The 21,049-nt window shown below is 49.6% G+C and overlaps 1 protein-coding gene across 4 annotated transcripts in view; it reads right to left on the bottom strand.

Annotated features, from left to right (window-relative positions):
* hth (Meis homeobox homothorax) overlaps positions 1-21,049 on the bottom strand; it is a 404,490-nt gene that overhangs the window by 220,906 nt on the left and 162,535 nt on the right. For all 4 annotated transcript variants that reach the window (XM_075699492.1, XM_075699491.1, XM_075699494.1 and 1 more), the window contains one exon: positions 11,050-11,185. In XM_075699492.1, the coding sequence (XP_075555607.1) occupies positions 11,050-11,185 (136 nt within the window). The remainder of the gene's footprint in view (positions 1-11,049; positions 11,186-21,049) is intronic.

Here is a 21,049-nt window from a genome sequence, read left to right as displayed (position 1 = left end):
TAGGTGAAAGCGAGAAAAGCCCCGTCGACAATTTTTGTTTTCGTGGATTCCTGTAAATATGCCGAAATACTAAAACGCATTCAAATAAAGCCCATGTCTGCGAATGCCACAGTTCGTGCCTTTCGGTGGAATTAAACCACCTCTATAATAGGGCTTAAGATTAATCACGTATTCTGCAAAAAAAAGAAAAGAAAGTCACTTGAACCCGAAGTGTTACTGTGCGAGGTCTAACCACATCGTAACATACAATTCTTCTTGGGAGTGCATGCTCAGCTAATTTCTTATACTTAGTGATTTCGATCATTCATGGGTTCACGTCATCGATTTCAAGGCATATTCTCTTAGTACTTGGGCCTTTTAGGCGCTGCATAAGTTCTCCAAGCTTCAACTTCAACGATAAACAGTGAACTTGTCCTGAGTAAACACCGTCAAAATTCATAACGTCCGGGCCAGACGGTACGGAATCGTAAAGACGGTGGCGTCCCCAGCCTGTCTGGTTTCTTGCGTCTTTGCTGGCCTTACCAAAAGCCCTCTCACAGTTTGGTACAGGCCGTATTCTTATGCAGTTCACTAATAGAGACGAACTTTCGGCGCCCCTTTGTAACGGTGGCCCCGTAGCGAACCACGCGAGACCACGTGATCACGCGCGCCCGTTCCGACAACAACACGTGACAGTTTTCTTATTTCCGTCACTCAACGCTCCCCTCGTACGGTTCCTTAACGAGGCTCCCTCATTAACCGAACGTGACCGGGTATACCCAGCCATGGACGTCGTCTCCTCTCTCTCGCTCATTTGGTCGAAAGTTCATTTGGCATTTTCATTTTCTTTTTTCCCTCTTGTTCCAGAACACACACGCGACGTATTCGCACCTTGAAAGCTTTCAGCTGTCATCTTTCCTCCGTCACCCCGCACATCCAATCCCAAGGCTCCGTAATTTTACATTAGTGTCCAAATACGGCGACACCGCGTTGTATGGCATATTTGATGGCGTATAACCCCCCTCCCGAAAAGAAAAATGAACTGTGAGTTCAGATGTCCAAAGTAACAATACATAAGACAGCTGTAAGAATAATAACATAATTAGTGTGTATTGGCGTCGTTACCTTTAATAATTATATCATCAACACCCCACAGCACGCATTAATAAGCTTCAGGGTTCGGACGAATCATGGAAACGTGAGAATGTAATTCAGACGCCGAACTTCACTGATCGATTGAATCACTCATACATTCGTTCATTGACAAACAACAACAACAACAAAGATTGCGGTGTGTTGAGCCAGGTCCGACCAGCGTGAAATGAACACTAAGGGCAACACTAAATCCGTTTCAACTACTAAAATGTTCTCTTCAAAAACAACTTTATCATTCATTTCGCTTAAAGTTTTGATTATCACTATAGGTAATGAAGAACCAAACTTCTGTATTTCGATTTTCGAGTTCCAAACTCAACGCCGGTATGTCAGTGTCGAGTCACAGATGTGTATTTCAGCCTAGGTGTCTCTCTTGCCGCTACCGTCGGAAGGGGGCGCTTCCTAACACTCTCGCCCAACCCTCGCCAAGAAGGGAAAGCCTGCTGAGTCGTTTTTGTCGAGGACAATTTCTCGAAGCTTGCTGCGCAGCTGGCTTCGGTCTTTTTGATCCTTTTAAATGTCCTGCCTTGCTGTCGAGCAACTAACTATTCCCGAATAAATGCCAAAAAGGCCAACTGAGCCTCGTCTCAACCGCAGTCGTATATTCGTCGTTGCAGAAGCATAATTTCACAAGTAACGCTTAAACCGGTATTCCAATTTGAGAGTACCTTTTTTTTTCTAAAGCAGGCTTATACGCGGGCTCGTACGGTACTCTCATGTTTCTCTTCGCCGGGCCCCGGGTCGTGCGCGAAGTCATACGTGGAGAGACCCTCCAACGCACCACCATGCAGTCTTTCTGACCTCCTCTCAACTTAATTTCACAAATAGCGCTTAAACCGGTATTCCAATTGAGAGTACTTTTCCTTTCTTTTCTAAGGTAGGATTATACGAGGGCTCGTACGGTACTCTCCTGTTTCTCTTCACCGGGCCCCGGGTCGTGCACTAAGTCATACGTGGAGAGAGCGTCCAACGCGCCACCATGCAGTCTTTCTGGATTCGTCTCAACTTAATTTCACAAATAACGCTTAAACCGGTATTCCGATTGAGAGTACTTTCTTTTCTAAGGCAGGCTTATACGCGGGCTCGTACGGTACTTTCCTGTTTCTCTTCGCCGGTCCCCGGGTCGTGCACGAAGTCATACGCGGAGAGAGCCTCCAACGCTCTTGGTGCTCACGGCGAAACAGCTGGCCACAACAAATCACGACAGAAACGCGCTCTCAGGCGATCTATTTATGACTCTATATGCGGCTACGGCTACGGCCTGCCGCGTGATCTTCGTTAGACCCCGCGAAGCCGAGTCACGACAAGAGCGCACGAAATAAAGCGTGATGCGGAGAAATAAGAGCGTCAGATAGTAAAGTAATGGGAGGGGGGGGAGGCAGAAGACAGCAACTAAATAGCAAAAAAAAAAAAGAAAAATAAAGGAAAAAAAGAACGTTGGAGCTGTTTCACCCAAGAGCGTGAGGCCAGTGACAGCGATAAGCAGCCATCGCCGCCACTGTGGCTGTATAGCTCGGCGACTGAGGGCGTCTTGGTGCCGAGCAAGAGGTCGCGCGTTCGACCGCATTGCGAAGGCGGCGGAAGAACGAAGAAAACGAAAACGCGGCGTGCGATGGACGTTATGAGCATCTCCTTCGGAACGGGGCGGCGGTGGCTTGCGCCACCAAGCTCTCGCTATTTTATTGCCTAATGTCCTACCTATGTTAAAAAAAATAAAAGGAAAAAAAAGCCACGATGAATTCTGATAACCAAAGTTTCGGAACCCCACCTGTGAGCTTTGTTTTTGTACGTCTCCATTTTTTGTCGTTTCACTACTTTTGTTCCGCCAATCTTCCAATCGCCTCTTACTGATCTCTATTGCGGACATGTTTACTTTCCCTTGCTCTCGCTGAAGCGTAAACTGCACAGCGGTGCGCCCCGTACCCAGAAGCTATGGAACTATCATATGAGTATACTATCAGTTAAAGGGATGGCGGGGACATAATCTTTAACATCCAGCCCCCCACCCCCACCCTTTTTTTTTAATCTTCTTTTGACGAGAGCACGCGTGTAACGTAAGAACGTTTAACGGAAGTGACACAAGATGTCGCCACCAGTATTAATACTGCCGTCCAAGCGTCCGGTATAGCAGGGCGTTCCGTGAAGGTTAATACGTCATACGGACGAAATAAAATTACTTAATGTCCCGACATTCCGTAAACTGCGTTACGCCGTAACGACAAGTAGAGAGAGCCTTTCTACATAATACGTGTCGCAGTTTACGGAACACCGAGCTACGGGAAGACGTGGAATGGCGTAACTGCGCTCGTAACGGCATCTCATAACACTTTGTTCAATCACAAAGCGTCAGAGGCGTATTTCTGTTTCATGTGCCGTTATATATTCAGAAAGAGAGTCACTGTACATTGATGACTATGTATCGGCCGAAGCCTCTTTCGCCAGCAGCCAAGCATGACACAGCGAGGCGGTCATAACATTATTGTGCGGTTCTGGTAGAATTCAACGCCAACAGATGGCGCCACCAGTGCTGCGGGTACACGTGCACGTCTCCTGTATTACGTAAACAGTATAATAATATGTATAGGGACAAGCCAACAATATCTATTGGCCCTACGGGGAATTTCGGAATTCCCCGCGGCTTACAGGTTACCAAGCCCATTTTGTCCGTCCAGCGTATAAATAGATCTCTAGACTTCCTTAAAAAAAAAAAAAAAGCTACCGCTATGCGCATGTGCAGTGGACGGTTTCGTCAGCACACCTGAATGTGAAGGAGCCTTCGGTGCTACACGCCATGTTTTCTTATTTTTTAAATACTCGATTCGCTATAACCACGCTGACAAACGACGTTTTGTTCATTTTTCGAGTTGCAGCGAATGCGGGCGATAAGGAAGCATTCTCAGGTGGCCAATTTGTAGCGACGTCAACTACGCTTCAGCGATCGGAATTTAATTTAACAATATACAAGCCTGCCACAAGCGGTTCGTTCGCTACAGCACACAGCCAGGTGGCTTTCCTAATCGAGGGACGGAAAATTGTATCGGGGAGCGCCCGCAAAGACAAACGGGGGGGAGGACTAACGTCAATCAAACGCTGCGCGTATCCTTCCGAAGCCTCCGCAATTAGTACCAGCCCGCAGTTTCAATCAAAACGAAATAATGTTGCGGCGATATAACATATATTTTTTTAAAAATGTATGAATAAAGACGGGACAGCAAAAGGTCCATGGGCAGCGCGTGCGTTCCTCATATTGGTCGACATTTTTTCGACGTGATTTAAATGTCCGAAACGCCGAGGGGGCACAATAACGAGAAATGACGCACCTGCAAGCCTCGCAGGCCGCGCACACATGTGAATTTCGAGCAGGGACAAAAAACAAGCACAGCGGGAGGTTGACTTCAAAAAATAAAAAAAATTAAATAAAAAAGCTGATGGGAACGCGCGCCGTGGGACGTCGTTGTTGGGCTATTATATCGCACGATGCATTCCACGCCGGTGTGCGGCGAAGCTGTTTTTTTTTTTTTTTTCCCTTTGCCTTGGCTATGATTGCACAGTGTCATGCTGCGGGCTGCATCACATTCACTCGGTCTGTCTTTCGTTTCTTTCTTCTTTCGTCGTCAGTTTCAACGGTTTTGGTAAGACACGCTGGAATTCCACTTTGCGGGTATTACACAAACTGCGTCACCCCGGGGGCGCATGTGAGTGACACGAACTATACAGCTGGAGCTGCGCATAGCATTTATTTATTTTTTTTTCGTATCTGAAGAATACAACAGAGGAATAAGCTGGCAGAAGTGCTTGCCTGCGACATCGCTGTTATGGCGGATCACGCCAAGCTTGGCAGTGACTAGCAGTATGGGTATTTGGCTAATACGCGTCCTTTTCCACGTGGCTCCACAGAATCTTTGCGGTTGAGATTAGCTGTCCTGAAACTAATTCACCATTCCTTTAGGGCAACGACGATGACCGGATATATAGTCACTGCAGCTTCCGCGTACGACACAACATGAAAATTAAGGTCACCTCCACCCCCACCGCTTTTTTCTTCTTCCTTTATAACCAACGACAGCAGAAAACTCTCTTTAACAAAGGGAACAAAAATAGAAATAGCCTTCGGGTAAGTTGTTTGAAGACGACTGGACTCGCTCGTACACAGGAAGAACGTCTAAATGGCGCTCTCAGTCCTGTGTAATTTTTAAGGACCTTTCTCTCTTATTAGGCCGCCAAGCAAACCGAGCAAGATCCGCGGTGAGCGCTTGGAGAGGAGCCCCTGGGTAGGGGGGGGAGGGGGTTGGACAACCAAGAGCTCGTTTAGAGACCGATATACGGGAGCACTCACCGAAAAGCAAGCTCGCCACCGGCTGAAGACACGGTCGACAGCAATACACGATGCGAAACGGCGACAGCGAAACGAGAAGTTAAGAATGGGAAAAACGCAAAGGCGGACCTGCGTGGACAGCGGTCATTATATTTTGCCCGCAGAGCCCGCGGAGGCGCGTGCTCACAGTTGAGAAATGGACGTTTCTATAACAGCCCGGGCAAGCTCTTGGTCACCGATGCGCATCGTTGTCGTTTCGAGAGGGGGAGGGGGGGGGGGCGTGCTATACAGGGGTCTCTCCGGAACGAAAAGGACGTAACTCGAACTGCAAACCACTGAAAAGGGACTTGAGAGTCAAATCGGTGCTTCTTTCTTTCCATTTTCAGAAGGGGGGAGAGGGCGGCGTCGAAGAAGCTCTCGTCGTTCTGGCGAACGCTCCAAGAACGGAAGGGGTTCCGGCGACTCCCTTTTGCTGCACTAACTGCTAATCCGATATCGGACTTCGTTTTTCTCACCGTGGTTCCCTATTCCGCCACACGGAATGCGTTTCCACTTCCGGTGGAGCGCGTTTACAATTGTGCCATCTCGACTCTGACGTACGCTTTAAGGAGACGGGGAGTACTGGCGACTTCCTTTGCAGCAGTAAGTGCTGTTCCTAGATGCGACACCGGTTTCATTGTCGAGGTTTCTCGTACTCATGATGGAGTACGATGATGAAGCGGAGAGAAAGTGTACACGACATCAGGGAGTACTATGACGCTTGAAAAAAAAATCGTATATAAAGGGATAAGTGCTTACTCCTGCATGCGAAGTCGACAGAGCAACCCCTTCATTTTATTTTATTTTAGTAAACGCATAAGCTTTCTAATGTTGAGGCTGGTGACTCGCGTCGTCAAGAACGATTTTAGAAGCACCCGGCCTACGCTCCGTTCAATCCCAGATCCCTTTTTACTGAATTTCTGCGTCTGAATGTCTCCCGCGGTAGTGCTTCCACGACGAGTGAAGGATACGCCATGTTACAATACGCGGCGCTGTGCTTGCGGTAAGATCGCGGTTTCCATCAGAGACACATCCCGGGAATCTCTTGGAACATAAAACGAGCAGAACTCAAATTGCGCTGTTACTTCCACGGCAACGGGGAACACGTTTTACGGGCGCCAGATTCAGACGGGGCGAAGCGGCAGGCACTCGCATACACGAATGACAAACACCAAATCCTTCCAATCCAACTCGTAACCGAATAGACACTGCCTTCTTGTTGATTTACACGGCGACCGGTTTTTGCTCAGGTCATAGGAACAGAATAGCCGTTTAAGCGGGAGACACTTTCGCTTAATCTTCACGACACTCATTTTCAACGCAAGCCGTGCTGCCCTTCTGACAGTGTACTGACGGCTGGTTCCTTCGAACCGTAAACAAACAGAAGGCATTAAAGCAAACGGAAAAAGCTAAACTTTGACGACACGGACACTCCCTTGTCGCGCGACTCAACTGTCTCGGTTAACTATAGGCCTCAGCAGTAGCGCGCGACAGTGCAGAGGTCGCACGACTCGCACGGCCACAACGACGTTGACGAAGCGCCCGCACGTACGTCAGCCACGACGGCCGACGGCGGCGGAAAGAAAGATTTCACGGGGCCGTCACCGTTGCCGCCCCTTTCAGCGTGACAAGACACTGATAGAGCGACGCCGGCTTGCCAGCACGCGACGCAAAGCGATGAAGAGTGAACTACAAGTCGCGCTTGTCGAGTACTTCATCGTATCCGTCATCGCGCTCCTTCTTGCCTGCTCGTAGCTGTACAGCTTCCACCTTCCCCCAAGCCTGCCCCCCTCTCTCTCCTCCTTGCCACTCACACCTCCTCACTCCGAGGCCGGTGGTCTGTTCCGAGGACCATCACTCGTTTGTCACTTCCCGAGGTCGTAAATTAATATGCCGGAGAGGAAGAAGACGTCAAGGAAATACTCTTTAGACTGGTGTATTTTGGAGAACAACAACGAAACAAGCTACGAAGGGCAGTACAACAGTACGCGTTCAACAAAGTCCATATCTACCACGCAGGCACCGGACAAGGCAAACGTTAAAGAACCAGACTCCGCCGTCACGAGTCGATGACTGCGCTAAGCAGCTCGGTGTCATGCACCCGTTGACACCGGGGTTGGTATACGGAACGCAGTCAAAAGTTCAATTCTTCCAAATGGCGCCACATAAGGACACGAACGCGGAATGACATCAAGCGTCTTTCTCTGGCGCCCTTCCGAAGAAAAAAATGGAAACCCTTACCAACTCGCCCAACTGTTACTTCTACCCCAGTAACACGACTGGTTAACGAAAGTCTACAGAAGCAATGCTCGAGGTTGATCTTCGCTTGAGCGTGACAGAGATGCTCAGTAATTGTTGCCACTTTCTGCACCTCTGCGAGAGGGCGGATTCGTCAAACAAGTCACGCTTCGGCTTACCCATGACGTTATAAAACTTGTGGTTCTTCGGTGCGTAATGTTGAATTCAGGGAATAAATCAGCCAAAGGGCGTACGCGTCGACAACTCGACAAAGGAATAAAACCAAGCTCTCTTCCTCCTCGATTTTGGGAACTTGTGACGCTTCTTCATACCTGAGATATTTATTTCTTATTATTACTGCTACGCAACAAAGCGGTAGCCAGTATCTTTCAAGTTGGCTTCACATTTTCTTTTTGCACTCGTACTCATTTGAATAAAGGCATAGGAAAGAAAAGGGGCTGTCGGTCTTGTGACGTAGACGCGCCGAAGCTCCCAAACTACACAGTGCCGCTCCACTTGAGCTCCCGCGGTGACGATATAATACTCCTGCAGCGACGGCAAATCAACTAAGAAAAATCCTGTCGGGCGCAGAGATCACGTGCAACCCACAAGACGAGCAACGCCGGGTAAGTTTCCGCCGTACGTATGGACGACCGCACGCCAAGTTTCATCCTAGACGCCAGCGCTCGTTTCTCCCCTGGCGGAACGATTTCATCGCCAACGGGTGTAGGTTTCCGCCGCCGCTTCCCTTAGCGGTCGTGCCCGCGTTCAGTTCGCGCTGCGCGCGACACGTCTCTTGTTTGCGACGGCGCCTCTTCGGATGACCGGAAATTATTATTGCGTTGTTTACTGTCACGACAGCAATGTAAACACGAAAGGGTTGATGCCACCAGTGAAATTCTGCCGATTCACAAGAAAATGGTACGAAAAAAGCAGACGACAGACATGGATTACTGCGGTGCGCCGAGTGAAGTAAACAACTGGCAAACGAAGCGAGCGCGTTCATTAATCACTCCTGAGTGTATGACGGTTTTTATATGTAACCCACATGAATTTAATAATTACTCGGTACATAATTCTTTTATTCATATAAAAACTTTGAGTTGTTCGACGAGCGCTTGTCCTGTCTTCTTTCTCGTGTTTCGTTTGTGTGTGCGCTGCCAAAAAATGGAAACCACTTCTGTTGTATGCGCTAGCAGTGGCCGAAGTTCACGCGTGCCGAGAAATTGAATACATGCACGATGCATTGAACATGACCGGAGTTCATTCCCGCTTCACCACTGCATCGCTCGATCGACTTACTGGACGATACACGCCCGCGTCTTGGTCGCGACGGCATTGCTGAAGCAGGAACGATTACTAATACTTTCAACTTCCGTCTCTTGGGCACTGTTAAAAAATGGCCAAGCTGTCTACATTGCTGCCTCTATTCCATATTGTAGGGGACATACTAGTTAAAGTTGTGTGCGCATGTCGTACTTGTGCTATGCAGCGATATATTTTTTATTACCGCACAGTGTCGATGGAAGTCCGTTGTCGCCATCAGAGACAACACGGATTTGTAGCAAACATTGTGAGACACTGCAAAAATGACTTTAGCTCGTGTGTGCCGCATAGTATGTGCTGACGATTTTTCCAGCGGCACATACGATGTCGTTTACAATTACCTGCTCAGCGTCACTTACACGGTTAAACAGACGCTGCCCTTTTGCAGCCATAAAAATAATTGTCAATCGTACCGATCTTCTTAAAGGCAAATAGAAGCGTGTACAGTCTGTTTCACACTTAGGGGAAAACTCGGAACGTATTGCATCGCGATGCGGCAAGCAATGGAGTCGTGCGGTGGCAGCAGCTCGAGCAGGCGCAGACGCTCGAGGGGCGGAGTCGTGATCTGCGTCGTCTGCTACGGCGGCGCGCGCTGGCCGCATTGTCGGGAAGCGTGCTACTGTCAGGGGCAGTGCACCGATTTCATCGGTACTGCGGGAGCTGAGCTTATATTCTTTACTAAACGTTGTGCGAAGCCAAACTCCGAGCCTTCATTGGCGATAATGGAGTTCCACAAACTTCTTTTGACAGCATGCTTCGTTTGTTCTTTCGAAAGGCCGGGGTACTGAGCGCGTGCACGTATATTTCTTCCCTCTGTGTGCTACCGTAATAAGCAGTGACAAGACACACCAAGATGTGCGCGCAACGTGCTCAGTCTTTGTTTGACTCGAAAGCAAAACAAAGCCCTCAACAATGATAACTATGGGGGTCGAACACGATGAAACAAATGGATACGATTAAAGGAATGTTTTAGGTTAAGACAATGAGCCGGAAGTGATTTTTCTCGACAATCATTCACTACACCAGGCAGACCCTGCCCGCCGGCGGTGAACCGGACACGTCGCGCTCGGAACTTCAGTTAGTATCTCGTCATGTCCCCAGCGGCAGCGATGACAGCGCTCATCCTGGAAGGCACTGAAGTGTAGAATGACTTGAACAGGGATGTCTTCATTCGCAACACGTCTCAGTCGCTGACAATGGTGGATCGAAGCCTATCCTCGGGGGCGACTGATAGAGGGGATGTTGCGCCAATGATACTTTCAACGAGCCCCAGACATTTTAAATGATGTTGGCGCGCGGGGATTCAGGCGGCCACTACAAGAGAGTGACTGCGCGCTCTTCCGGCAGCTCTTGCACAACAGGAGCAGTGTGGATCGGCGACCTATCGCGTTAGAATATACAGTCGCCTTCCATAAACGGGCCGTCAAGAGTATGGAATCAGTACGTCGTCTATGACTGCCCTGCACCTTTCAGCGATGAACTTACCTTCGAGGCGTATCAGTGGGCGTCGCACAACGCTTAGTAAAGAATACCGGCTCATTTCACGCAGTAACCATGAGATCGGCGCCCTGCAACTGACAGTAGAACGCTTCCCGACAATGCGGCCAGCGCGCGCCGCCGTAGCAGACGACGCCGTTCAAGACCCCGCCCCTCGAGCAGCTGCGCGAGCTGCTGCCGCCACCTGACTCAAGCGCTCGCCGCATCGCGATGCAACGCGCTCCGAGTTCACTAAATGTGAAACAGACTGTAAATCGCCCTTCGAATGAAATGTCCACGAGCACACACGTAGGCACACACCGTGCGCGCACGAAACGTGCCCAAACACGCGCAGTGCAGGAGGCAGTCAAGGCGGTGCGAACGAGAGATGGGAGAGGGGTACCACCCGCTATTAGAATTTTGCTTCGCATGCGGCGCTCTCAACGCCGGCGCAGCAGCGCCGCTCTCGGTGCCGTTCTTGTCTATATACAGAGGAAGACATGCGAGAGTACGGGACTCACCCGCTTCGCTGTTGTTGTCGGTGCTCTGCTGTGAGCTGGGCTGCTGGGGCATGGGTCCCGGAGTGCCCGCCGAACCCGTAGGAGAACGCACGTCATCCGCTGTGCCGTACGAGTTCAGGGACTGCGAGGGGGGCCGCTGCACAAAGACAAGAAGGCGAGAGGTCACGGTTAAACACAACGTAGCACGTGGGTAAAACGCCGTACTTCATAAATTCCAATCTCAGTATTCCAAAATACCCTGAATGGCGGGGGAGAGGGGGGGAGGTATGTTGGACCAACGTTGCATTTCGTATTGTATGCCTGCATTTCGCTAATTGCTTCTGTCCTTTTGTATCATTTTTATGCCTAATTTAACAAGAGGTCCTATTGCGGCGTTTACACTAAGGTACCTCTTTCTGTATACCTTTCTTTAAGTTGGAAGACAAACAGTACAAGCTACGAATACATCATAAATGCCAATATCATTTGGAATAGCATGCGACACGAAATTACGATTCAACAGTTTTCTGGTATTTATCAAAGAACGACTCACTTTTCGATCACTTCAGTTTATTTCCTCACTGGCCCCTTTGCCAGAGGTGTCCCATAAGGTGTAGTGCACAAATAATGAACACCTTAACGTGATGTAAAGACATAAAAACAAACCAAGGCATGTTTTCAAATGTTATAAAGACTATATTTATATAGCAAGTGCGCACGTCAGATGACGCGTTAGACACGACAATTATTTCGGCAGTACCGAAGAAACACCTTCAACGGACGTAAGGTGACTAGTAATGTCACAAGCATGATGGAACGGTGAGCGTTCAATCCGCAGCATGAGTACCCCGGAACGACACCGCAAAACTCGGATTAAAAAAAAAAAAAAAACACTCAGGTCAGGCCAGGACTTCGAGGCCTAATCACGAGTACTAAGTAAACAAGCAAAGAACTGACAGCTGAAATTAACATTTTTTTTTTTCACCCGGGAAAATCAGATGACACGAGTGCAAGTCCAGATCTATGTCTGTCGACCAGCTTCGTCGCGCCTCGCGAATTCGCTTCGAACGCCGGTAACTTTCCGGGCAAAGCCCGCCGCGATATATACGGCGTACAAGAACAAGCGTGCGTGCGCTATACGCTATGGGTCGTTTAGCGTTCTGCGCATGCGCAGTGACGATCCGCTATCTTATAGCGTTCGCAATGGTATAGCGTACGCTAAACCAGAACTGTTAGCCCGCGTATACACGCACAGCGATTGACTCACTGCCGCCGCAATTACGGTTCGCACCTGCGGCGACACCCCTCTCAATAAACGCCGATGTGTCCCAGTTCTTGCGCCGCAAAGATCGCGTCGCCGACAGTGCAGCTGCATGCACACAAGCGGAGACAAAAAAAAAAAAAAAAGGACGAGTGAAAATACAGACAAGCAAGAACTGAATTAGCGAAAGAAAGAAAAAAAAAACAATAATAAGACCCGTTCTGCAGGGGAGATCTTAACACGCCAGATTATTGGAAACACGGCCGTCGGTCTAAATCAATCCACCGACGTCGTCCACTCAGCCTTTAATTGGCTATATAATTTGCTGAGCACGGGCAATCCTCGCAGTTCGTTAGGAATAGAGGCTAACATTAAAAGAGAGAGAGAGAGAGAGAAGGAGACTGATGGCGCTTTCGTTCTTTCTGCAGTGGCGATACGGCCCTTTGAAAGAAGGGTTGTTATTAGGCTTTCACGCAACGAATCACAGTGTTCTCGCATGAAAAAGAAGAAAAAAACACTTCCGCAATTAAATAGCAGACTTTAAAACTTTGCCTCCATATGACCCACCGAGTATATAGAACGAATTAAATTTAACACCTGCGCCATATAAACCCAAGCGAGAAAATTTTCCGCTTCGAGCGCCAACTTAGGCGGGCCCGATTTCAGCATTGATAAGCTTGCTCGCTTAATGTACGCGTTGCTAGGACGCTGCAGCAAACTTGCGGCGTCATATGAGGTTTAGAATGCCCCGGTGAAACGACTGGAGATCGCGCCTCCGCCGCTTTCAGCGATATATAGAAATTTGGGAATGCTTTGGCGCTTACGCCGCGCCGCAACTTCCACCTTGAAATCCCAACACCGTAACGGTGCTGGGATTGGGTGTTGGAGGCCTTTGTAAAACGCCGTATCCCTCCCACTGCTACTTATATACCACTATCGAACAAGTGCAAAGACCAGGCGCTTCGTGCGAAGCCTGTAGTACACTCGTATACATCCGCGTCTCTGCGCTAGCGGGCTTCGAAAAAAAAAAAAGAAAAGAGAGGACCCGGGGCGACTCTGGAGGGCCTATTTCGGGCGTCGCGAGGAGCCCCTCCGGGTGCGGACCCACGGCGCACGCGCGCGCTGCAAATAGACGACGTGCCGCGGTGACGTTATCTCCACGATCACACACACAAACACAAACACACACACACACACACACACACACACACACACACACACACACGTGTGTGTGTGTGCTGATTACTGCTGCTTCTTGAAGCGCACGGGGAGAGAGAACGCGGTCGAACGACGCCGTCGACACGACTGGGACTCAAACACCGTGGGGTCTCAACCCCTCCCTATCCTCCCCCCCCCCCCCCAGACACAGACACACCCGCACGCAGTGACGTCGAGACGAGTAACGCTTGCGGACAAGACGGTCCGCAGGAATCACACCCTAGACCTCCTCCGAAGCGCTCGGGGCTTGATATATTTTAAGCCCGGTCGACTTCGCCTTCCGCGGTTATCCGAGGCTGCTAAGACGGCGCGGGGTCAACGTATTCCGATCCTAAAATTAACGCGCGTGCAACCGCGCAAGTGTGAGAGAGAGGGAGAAAAAAAGAAGGAAGTAAATTGCTAGGACAAACCTAAACGAAAGCCGACATTCGCCTTCAAGCATAGTTCGAACCTACACAAACCCCCAGGAAGATTCCCAAGAAAAAAGAAAGAAAAAAGAAAGAAAAAGAAGGGAAAAAAATCGCAGGTTGCGAAAAATTTCATACTGGTGCGCGAACCGAACCCAGCACCAGCTCATCCCGGTAACTGTCTGTGAGGTAAAAAATACGTTTAAAATGCAGCCTTGAATGATGCAAAGTACTGCGATAAATTTTTACGTAATAACTAATGTGTATACCGCCTCTTGTACGTTTTCCATGCACGCATTTATTTTTGCCACCGTTCTCGATCTCAGTTCATTTAACGTCTAAATAAAACCACTTCTGACTCTGACTCTCGCTATGCTACTGATTGTCATTTTCCCTCACTTCATATTGTGTTTACTCTTTTTTTTATGTTCTCTTCGCGAAGATTTTGGAACACCTGGTCTTGTTTGTTTGTTTGCTTGTTTGTTTTCTTGTGGCCAACCTCCCCAAAAACAAAAGTGCTTCATTTTCCACCCCATTTTAAACGTATCGTGTGGTTTCTCGTTCGTTCGTTTTCCCACCTTTACAATCGACCCGACAGCCGGCTAGCAACACGGGTCTAATACAAAGGCGACACGGCGTACGACCGACCGCTCACGTGAGTACATAAGGCCGTCGTAGCTAAACGTCTGTATAGATGGCGTGAGGTACACTGTTGAACCTTCTATGCTCTTTCTGCAGGGAAAAACACAACTCAGGGTCCTTCGACAAGACGTTCGTCAACCCGTTGGTCAACGTTAGCACAACCCGCCGTGGTTACTCAGTGGCTATGGTGTTGGGCTGCTGAGCACGAGGTCGCGGGATCGAATCCCGGCCACGGCGGCCGCATTTCGATGGGGGTGAAATGCGAAAACACCCGTGTGCTTAGATTTAGGTGCACGTTAAAGAACCCCAGGTGGTCAAAATTTCCGGAGTCCTCCACTACGGCGTGCCTCATAATCAGAAAGTGGTTTTGGCACGTAAAACCCCAAATATTATTAACGTTAGCACAGGGTCAACGTTAGCAAAGGGCCAACGGCCAGCGCGCACCTTGAAAAGGAAGCCAGGAATGGCGCGGAAGAAGGAGGGAAAGGGATTTGAAGCGAGAGCGAAAAAGAAGGAAGAAAGATGGGCGAACGGCAGAGCGATACATCTTCATCCATCACGGGGCCTGCGGACCTTGTCTCAGGATCGAGATTACGCTCGCTCGCCTCTCCCCACTCTTCCCCCCCCCACCTCTCCGACCCCTACGCCACCACTTTCGGCCTGTCTAACCGCTATCGCTTCTTCAACTTGCTAATTGGCTCCGTAGCCGGTAATGCTGGCGGACCCTTCCACGGCTCGGAGACAGCACTGCGTCATTTTCCGTACTGTCTCTCTCTCTCTCTCTTTTTTTTTTTTGTCGTCTCTTCTCGTCAAACGTGTAAGGCCCTCACCGCCTTACGTCAAAGTCATTTACTTCAAACCTCGCGCGAAGGTACAACGCATCTTGTCGGAGAAAGGGTTTACGTTTCAATTTCCGCGTCGCTCGAGAAACCGCGAGAGTCAGCGGGATTCGAAATTAACAGCTGGAAATTAGCTGCAGAACGAACGCCGTTTTAGGCACGGATCTGCAAATGACACATTCTATTTGGCTTAGCTAAGTTGTAGCGCAAAAAGAAAAAAAAAGAGAGAGAGAGAAAATCCAGAGGCGAATAGACTTGCTCCGTCTATATGGTGCTAGGGGTGTCAGGCCGGGCTCCAGCATTTTCCTCGTCCTTGTCAACATCATCTTTTATGTTAACTGCCAGAAGAAGGCCTCTTTTCATTTCAGACATTTTTGCATTCACCTCTACAGGGCACGGGGAAATGAGTTAGCACGAGTGGCAACACACTAGTTGTTACTTAACAGGGGGTGCCTCATCGAGGTTGACATCTGATAACTGTCGCGCGATCCGCTGGTATTATAACAAGGAGCCTGAGAACGTCGCAAAAGCTTCCGCGCTCTTCAGTTTCGGCGCGAGCCCTTACGTCGATGCCGCAGTGACGCGGTCGGCCGACAGATGGCGCAAGTAGTTCAGCAAATTCCAACGCAGCCCCACCGCTGACCACGTCCGCTTGCAGCAACGCAGGTGGCTCGAAGTTGGTCGCGGTCGGCGCGGAAAGTGAATAAGAACTCTCACCCAGCACAAAATCTGCTATTTATTTTCGCGCGCTCCTGCTAGTGGTGCGTTGAAGCCACGCTCGCGGCCTGTTATAGGTAACGGGTGTGTAGTTGCGCTATAGATAGGATCGGATCACTTTCAGGCAAACTGTACAAGGTCGATTTACAGCGTTCGAGCAAGACACACGATATTAAGATGTAGGCAGAAGGGTAGTTCGATAAGCATGTACAGATTATCTATTAGCTCAAGCAGGCTAGGTGAACTATCTGTCACCGCCCCCGTTTCAAACGCCAATAAACCATCCCCACCATCATCATTGGCTCGCAGCTCCTTTCACTAAGAAGGACGTCCGGAGCCTACCTGCTGCGTCACAGCCATATTACCAACAATGCACATGACTTAATTTTCTGTACCATATATAGATACGCAGACAGATATATAGAGATGTGTGTGCAGACAGACAGACAACTACTTTCTGAAAATAACTCTTTTCGTAGTCGTATACCGACCACAGATAGGCCAGAATAAATAGACTTGTTAACAAATTTCACTATCTGCACCCGTTCTGTGTGAACAAAACGACACATCTGTAAGAATGAAGGGCACCGAGGTAGTCTATTGTAAGTCTACATAATACATAGATCAAATTCATGTAAGCTCCTCCGCAGCAATCGCATCGATACGAAAGCCGCTGAAACCGAGCGACCCGTGATTTCTCTGCGGCTGCAGCAGCAGCGGCTGCAGCAGCAGCAGCAGCAGCAGCAGCGAGTCACCAAAACCGCGGAATGCAACCCAACACCTCTCGACAAGGCAAACCGCATACGGCTTCATCTTTTCACCCAGCAAACGAACAGATCGCCCTAAATCGATCATCCCGTGCCTCTCACGGGTGCTAGATCCTACCCGCCCTGCTTCACACCCCTTTCCTCCACCTTCGACGCCCTTCCCCTCGCACTACCCTCTCCCGACTCGCCGCTCGCGAAAAGCACGCCGCGTTGCAAGCGTACGTTCCGCAAGCAAGCCGCCCCGCATCCACCCCTTCCCCCGTCCCCTCACTCGATAACTGACCGCCGGCCCTTCCGTCTCTCTCGAAGTGCACCACCAACCACCGCAATCAAAAATGATCGGCACCATGCGTCATCTTCAAAGCGGCCGCGCGCGCATTCTCCGGACTTCTTCTATCTCCCCGTCAGAGTGCGCTGTCTCCCCCTGGATCCACAAGGGAACGCTGCTCTACCGTAGTACGAAAGCGGCGGCGGAGGAAGAGGAGGAGGTGGTCGAAGGAAAGGGGTTCATTGAGGGAGGGTAAGTTTCTACGCCAGGCCACGGGAGAAAAAAAGCACATACACACAAACAATTTTTGACGCGAAAATTACGGCCTTGAGTCGTCCTGCCCTTCCCGTCAGGAAGCCGTCAAGAAAATGAGCAATAACGACAGAACTGAAAGGGCCGCTACAGGAGAACAAGCGCTTGCTTGTGCACGAGCGCGCGCGTGGACCAGCTCACGAGAGGGTGAGGGGGAAAACGGAGAAGGGAACGAGCGTGAGAGAGGGAGCTCGTGCAAACGAAAACACACACACCCACACACGCACGCACACACACGCGCACGCACGCACGCACGCACGCACGCACGCGCGGAGTAAGTAACATAAATACAAAAAGAAATGTGTAAAGGAAAACAAAGCAGGCCGAGCATGCGCGACAATGCAGCGGGACGAAATAACTTCCCCTGAGAGCCAAAGTATTCTTTTTCTTTTGTTCGCCAGCCAATAGTCGAGGCCCGTCGCTTGCACACACAGAGAGAGAGAGAAAGGGAGATAGAGAGAGAGACCTGCAGCAGTGCCTAGCTTGACTGGATTCTCGCTGATCGGCAAGCGACGGCTGGGTGCTGCACTTTTGCGAATGTAATCAACGCCCCTCATCGAGGCACTGCTCGTGTTTTCAGGGAGGGAGGTCACACTTTATGCGAGCATACTTGAAATATCGAACAAGTGTGCGTGAAGCGATGCGATGCAGTGTTTCTGCAGTTCTCGCGTTTAGTTTTTAGCCTTTACGTGTTTCTATATAGGTGTATGCCGATGATTGCAGACGACATTGTCCTGTTCCGCAACACTGGGGACGAATTACAAGTGCTTGAGGATCTTAACCAACAAAGTGTAAGAGTCGGTGTTGAAGATTATTAAGCAGAAGACAAAGGTAATGTTCAATAACCAGGCAAGGGAACAATTCATCATCGCCAGTCAGCCTCTTGAGTCTGTGCAGGCGTGTTTATCCAGATCAATTACTCAAAGGAAACTGATCATGAGAAGGAAATTTACAGAAGAATAAGAATGGGTTGGAGTGCATGCGGCAGACATCACCAAATCATGATTGAGACCTTAGCACTGTCGTTGAAAAGAAAAGTGAACAATCATTGCATTCTACCGGTGCTGACATATGAGGCAGAAACATGGAAGCTAAAAAAGAAGCTCAAGAACAAGTTAAGTACGGCACAAAGAGCGATGAAATGAAAAATATTAAGCTTAACGTTAAGAGAGGAAGAGACCGGTGTGGATCAGGGAGCAAGCGGGGATAGCCGATATCCTAGTTGACATAAAGATACAAAAATGGAGCTGGACAGGTCATGTAATGCGTAGGCTAGATAACCGGTGGACCGTTAGAGTTGCAGAATGGGTCCCAAGCGCAGTTGAAGCGCAGTTGAAAACTAGATGGGTTGATGAAATTAGGAAAGTTGAATACGCAAGTTGGAATCAGCTAGCGCAAGACATGGGTAATTGGAGATCGCAGGGAGAGGACTTCGTATTGCAGTGGACGTAGAAATAGACTGCTGATGTTGATGATATGTATGTATGTATGTATGTATGTATGTATGTATGTATGTATGTATGTATGTATGTATGTATGTATGTATGTATGTATGTATGTATGTATGTATGTATGTATGTATGTACGTCTCAAGGACTTGAAACGCGTTGATGTGTCACATGTGTTTATATAGTATAACGTGATACGTGTGTTAATGATAAATTTCGAAAGTTCCTGCCTGCTGTCAGTTTCAAGCCTTGGTAAACACCCATCAGTGTATATCTGCTACAATAGCGTTTGTAAACTCATTTTCCTTTTTATCTCGTACCCTGTAGATTCTTTCGTTCTAGTCCGTTGCGTCAACGTCAACTCGCTCAAACGTCAATTCTGTCAAAGTTGCCAAAATCGGTGACCATTAGGTACAGGGTTTAAGAAAGCCCGCCAAGATTCCCAATCCTGTGCGTCTCCACGACAACGGTTTCTTTAGGAAAGTAGGTGGCGCCTTGCATTCGAGAAAACGCGGTACATTCTTGGGCGCTTCAGTCAGCGGGAGATGGAACGGAGGGCCGGCGCGTACGTAGGCGCCCGCGCTGCCTGCCGCCGTCGTGGACGACGAAGACGACGACGCATCGAGAGCCGTCGGCCCCCTTCCTTCCGAGGTAATTACACCCTTCGAGATTGGCCCCGCAACCGGCGGTCCTGAGGAGGGCGAGCGCGCTAGGCCTACAACGCGTAGTTCAGGTCGTGCTCGACGAAGGATAGGAAGGAGAGGGCGCGAGGAAAGGGTAGAACGGCGGTGGTAAGAGAGAGAGGATGAGAGTGGGGAGGGGGTGACTGAGAACGCGGGAGAACAGCGGAGGCTTTTGATGTCGAGGAACCGCCGCAACCGACGGTTGCCCCCCGCGCCACTCCTTTTTGCCCGTGGCGACTTCGCTGACGTGAGCCAAGATTGAACCGACTTCCCCTCCCCTCCTCCTCCGCCACCCGGCGACAACGCAACGCTGTGATGGCGCGCGCGTTCGCGGTTCTATGCAAGTCCCTTATTACGCCGGGAGAAAAAAAAAGTGCGACAGGATTTGAGGACGTGTTTGACCCCTTAAACCTGAAGGCATTAATAACGTGTCGTTGAAGAAGGGCTAGATCACAAAGCTGACCGTTGCGACGTGCCGGGAAGTTGGAGCGTCTCGGCTACGCGCGATCATTTGGGCATCGGCAGAAGAGGACAGTGGAGCTGGGTTCGAGGGGTGTGCGGTGTCTCCTGTATCGCAGGGCACGTTGAGCGAGCTCTTTCCTCGTTGTGTTCCGGGTGTCGAAGCGTGCGTCGAGGCGAACCACGCGGTAGAATAAGGCGACTCGAATTTTTATCGCGTTACCTGAAGTGCGGTCGAAACGCGCAAGGTGGCATGGTTTGTGTGGTTGGTGGCACTCCGCTGCGTAGCGTTCTGCAGGATCCAAACGAATTGAATGCTCTCTCTCTCTCTCTCTCTCTCTCTCTCTCTCTTTGTATGCTTGTTCCAATACTGAAATTTTCTAATTGAATCCAATACGAATGTTTCAGAAAAACAACTTCCGAATATCACATCGAATGGTAAACTTCAGATGGGACATTGGCAAAGGAAGAGGTAACACAAACTCGACGTTCGGGCACCCGAGGAGCTTTGTAAAGTAAGGAACAACTGCTTTTAGTTACACTGTGCGCCGTGACAGTCACTGTAATCAAATAAAGGAAGAGCACGTTGCCAGATACGCATGAATCGCTGTGTTCGTAGAAGGAGGGACATTGGACGCTACGGCACCGCACACTGTCTCGCAAGGGTGCGCGAACAACAGTGCTTTTCGAGACCGAAACAAATACGAATCGAGCTACGTCGAACGCTTTTCGAATAGTTCCCGAATAGCTATTCTCACCATCCGTGTTCGCATCCTAGTATGTCAACAACGTTGACAAGTTTGCGTCATTAGAGCGCACGTTATGAAGCGTTGTTTAGTAGGAGCGCAAATTGAACATTAGAAGTAAAGAAGCAGCTCACTCACACACTTAATGCTCATTGTTGAGTTCGATGATAGCGGTTAAGTCGGAAAAGTGCGGCTCCCTGAGTGATATATAGCGTGCTCCACTACTCGTGCTTAATTTGAGTCTACTGTGGCCC

This window comes from Dermacentor variabilis, chromosome 7, assembly GCF_050947875.1.
Source record: "Dermacentor variabilis isolate Ectoservices chromosome 7, ASM5094787v1, whole genome shotgun sequence".
NCBI lineage: Eukaryota > Metazoa > Arthropoda > Arachnida > Ixodida > Ixodidae > Dermacentor > Dermacentor variabilis.
Note: the sequence above shows the minus strand (reverse complement) of the source record. Positions and strands in the feature narration are given on the sequence as shown.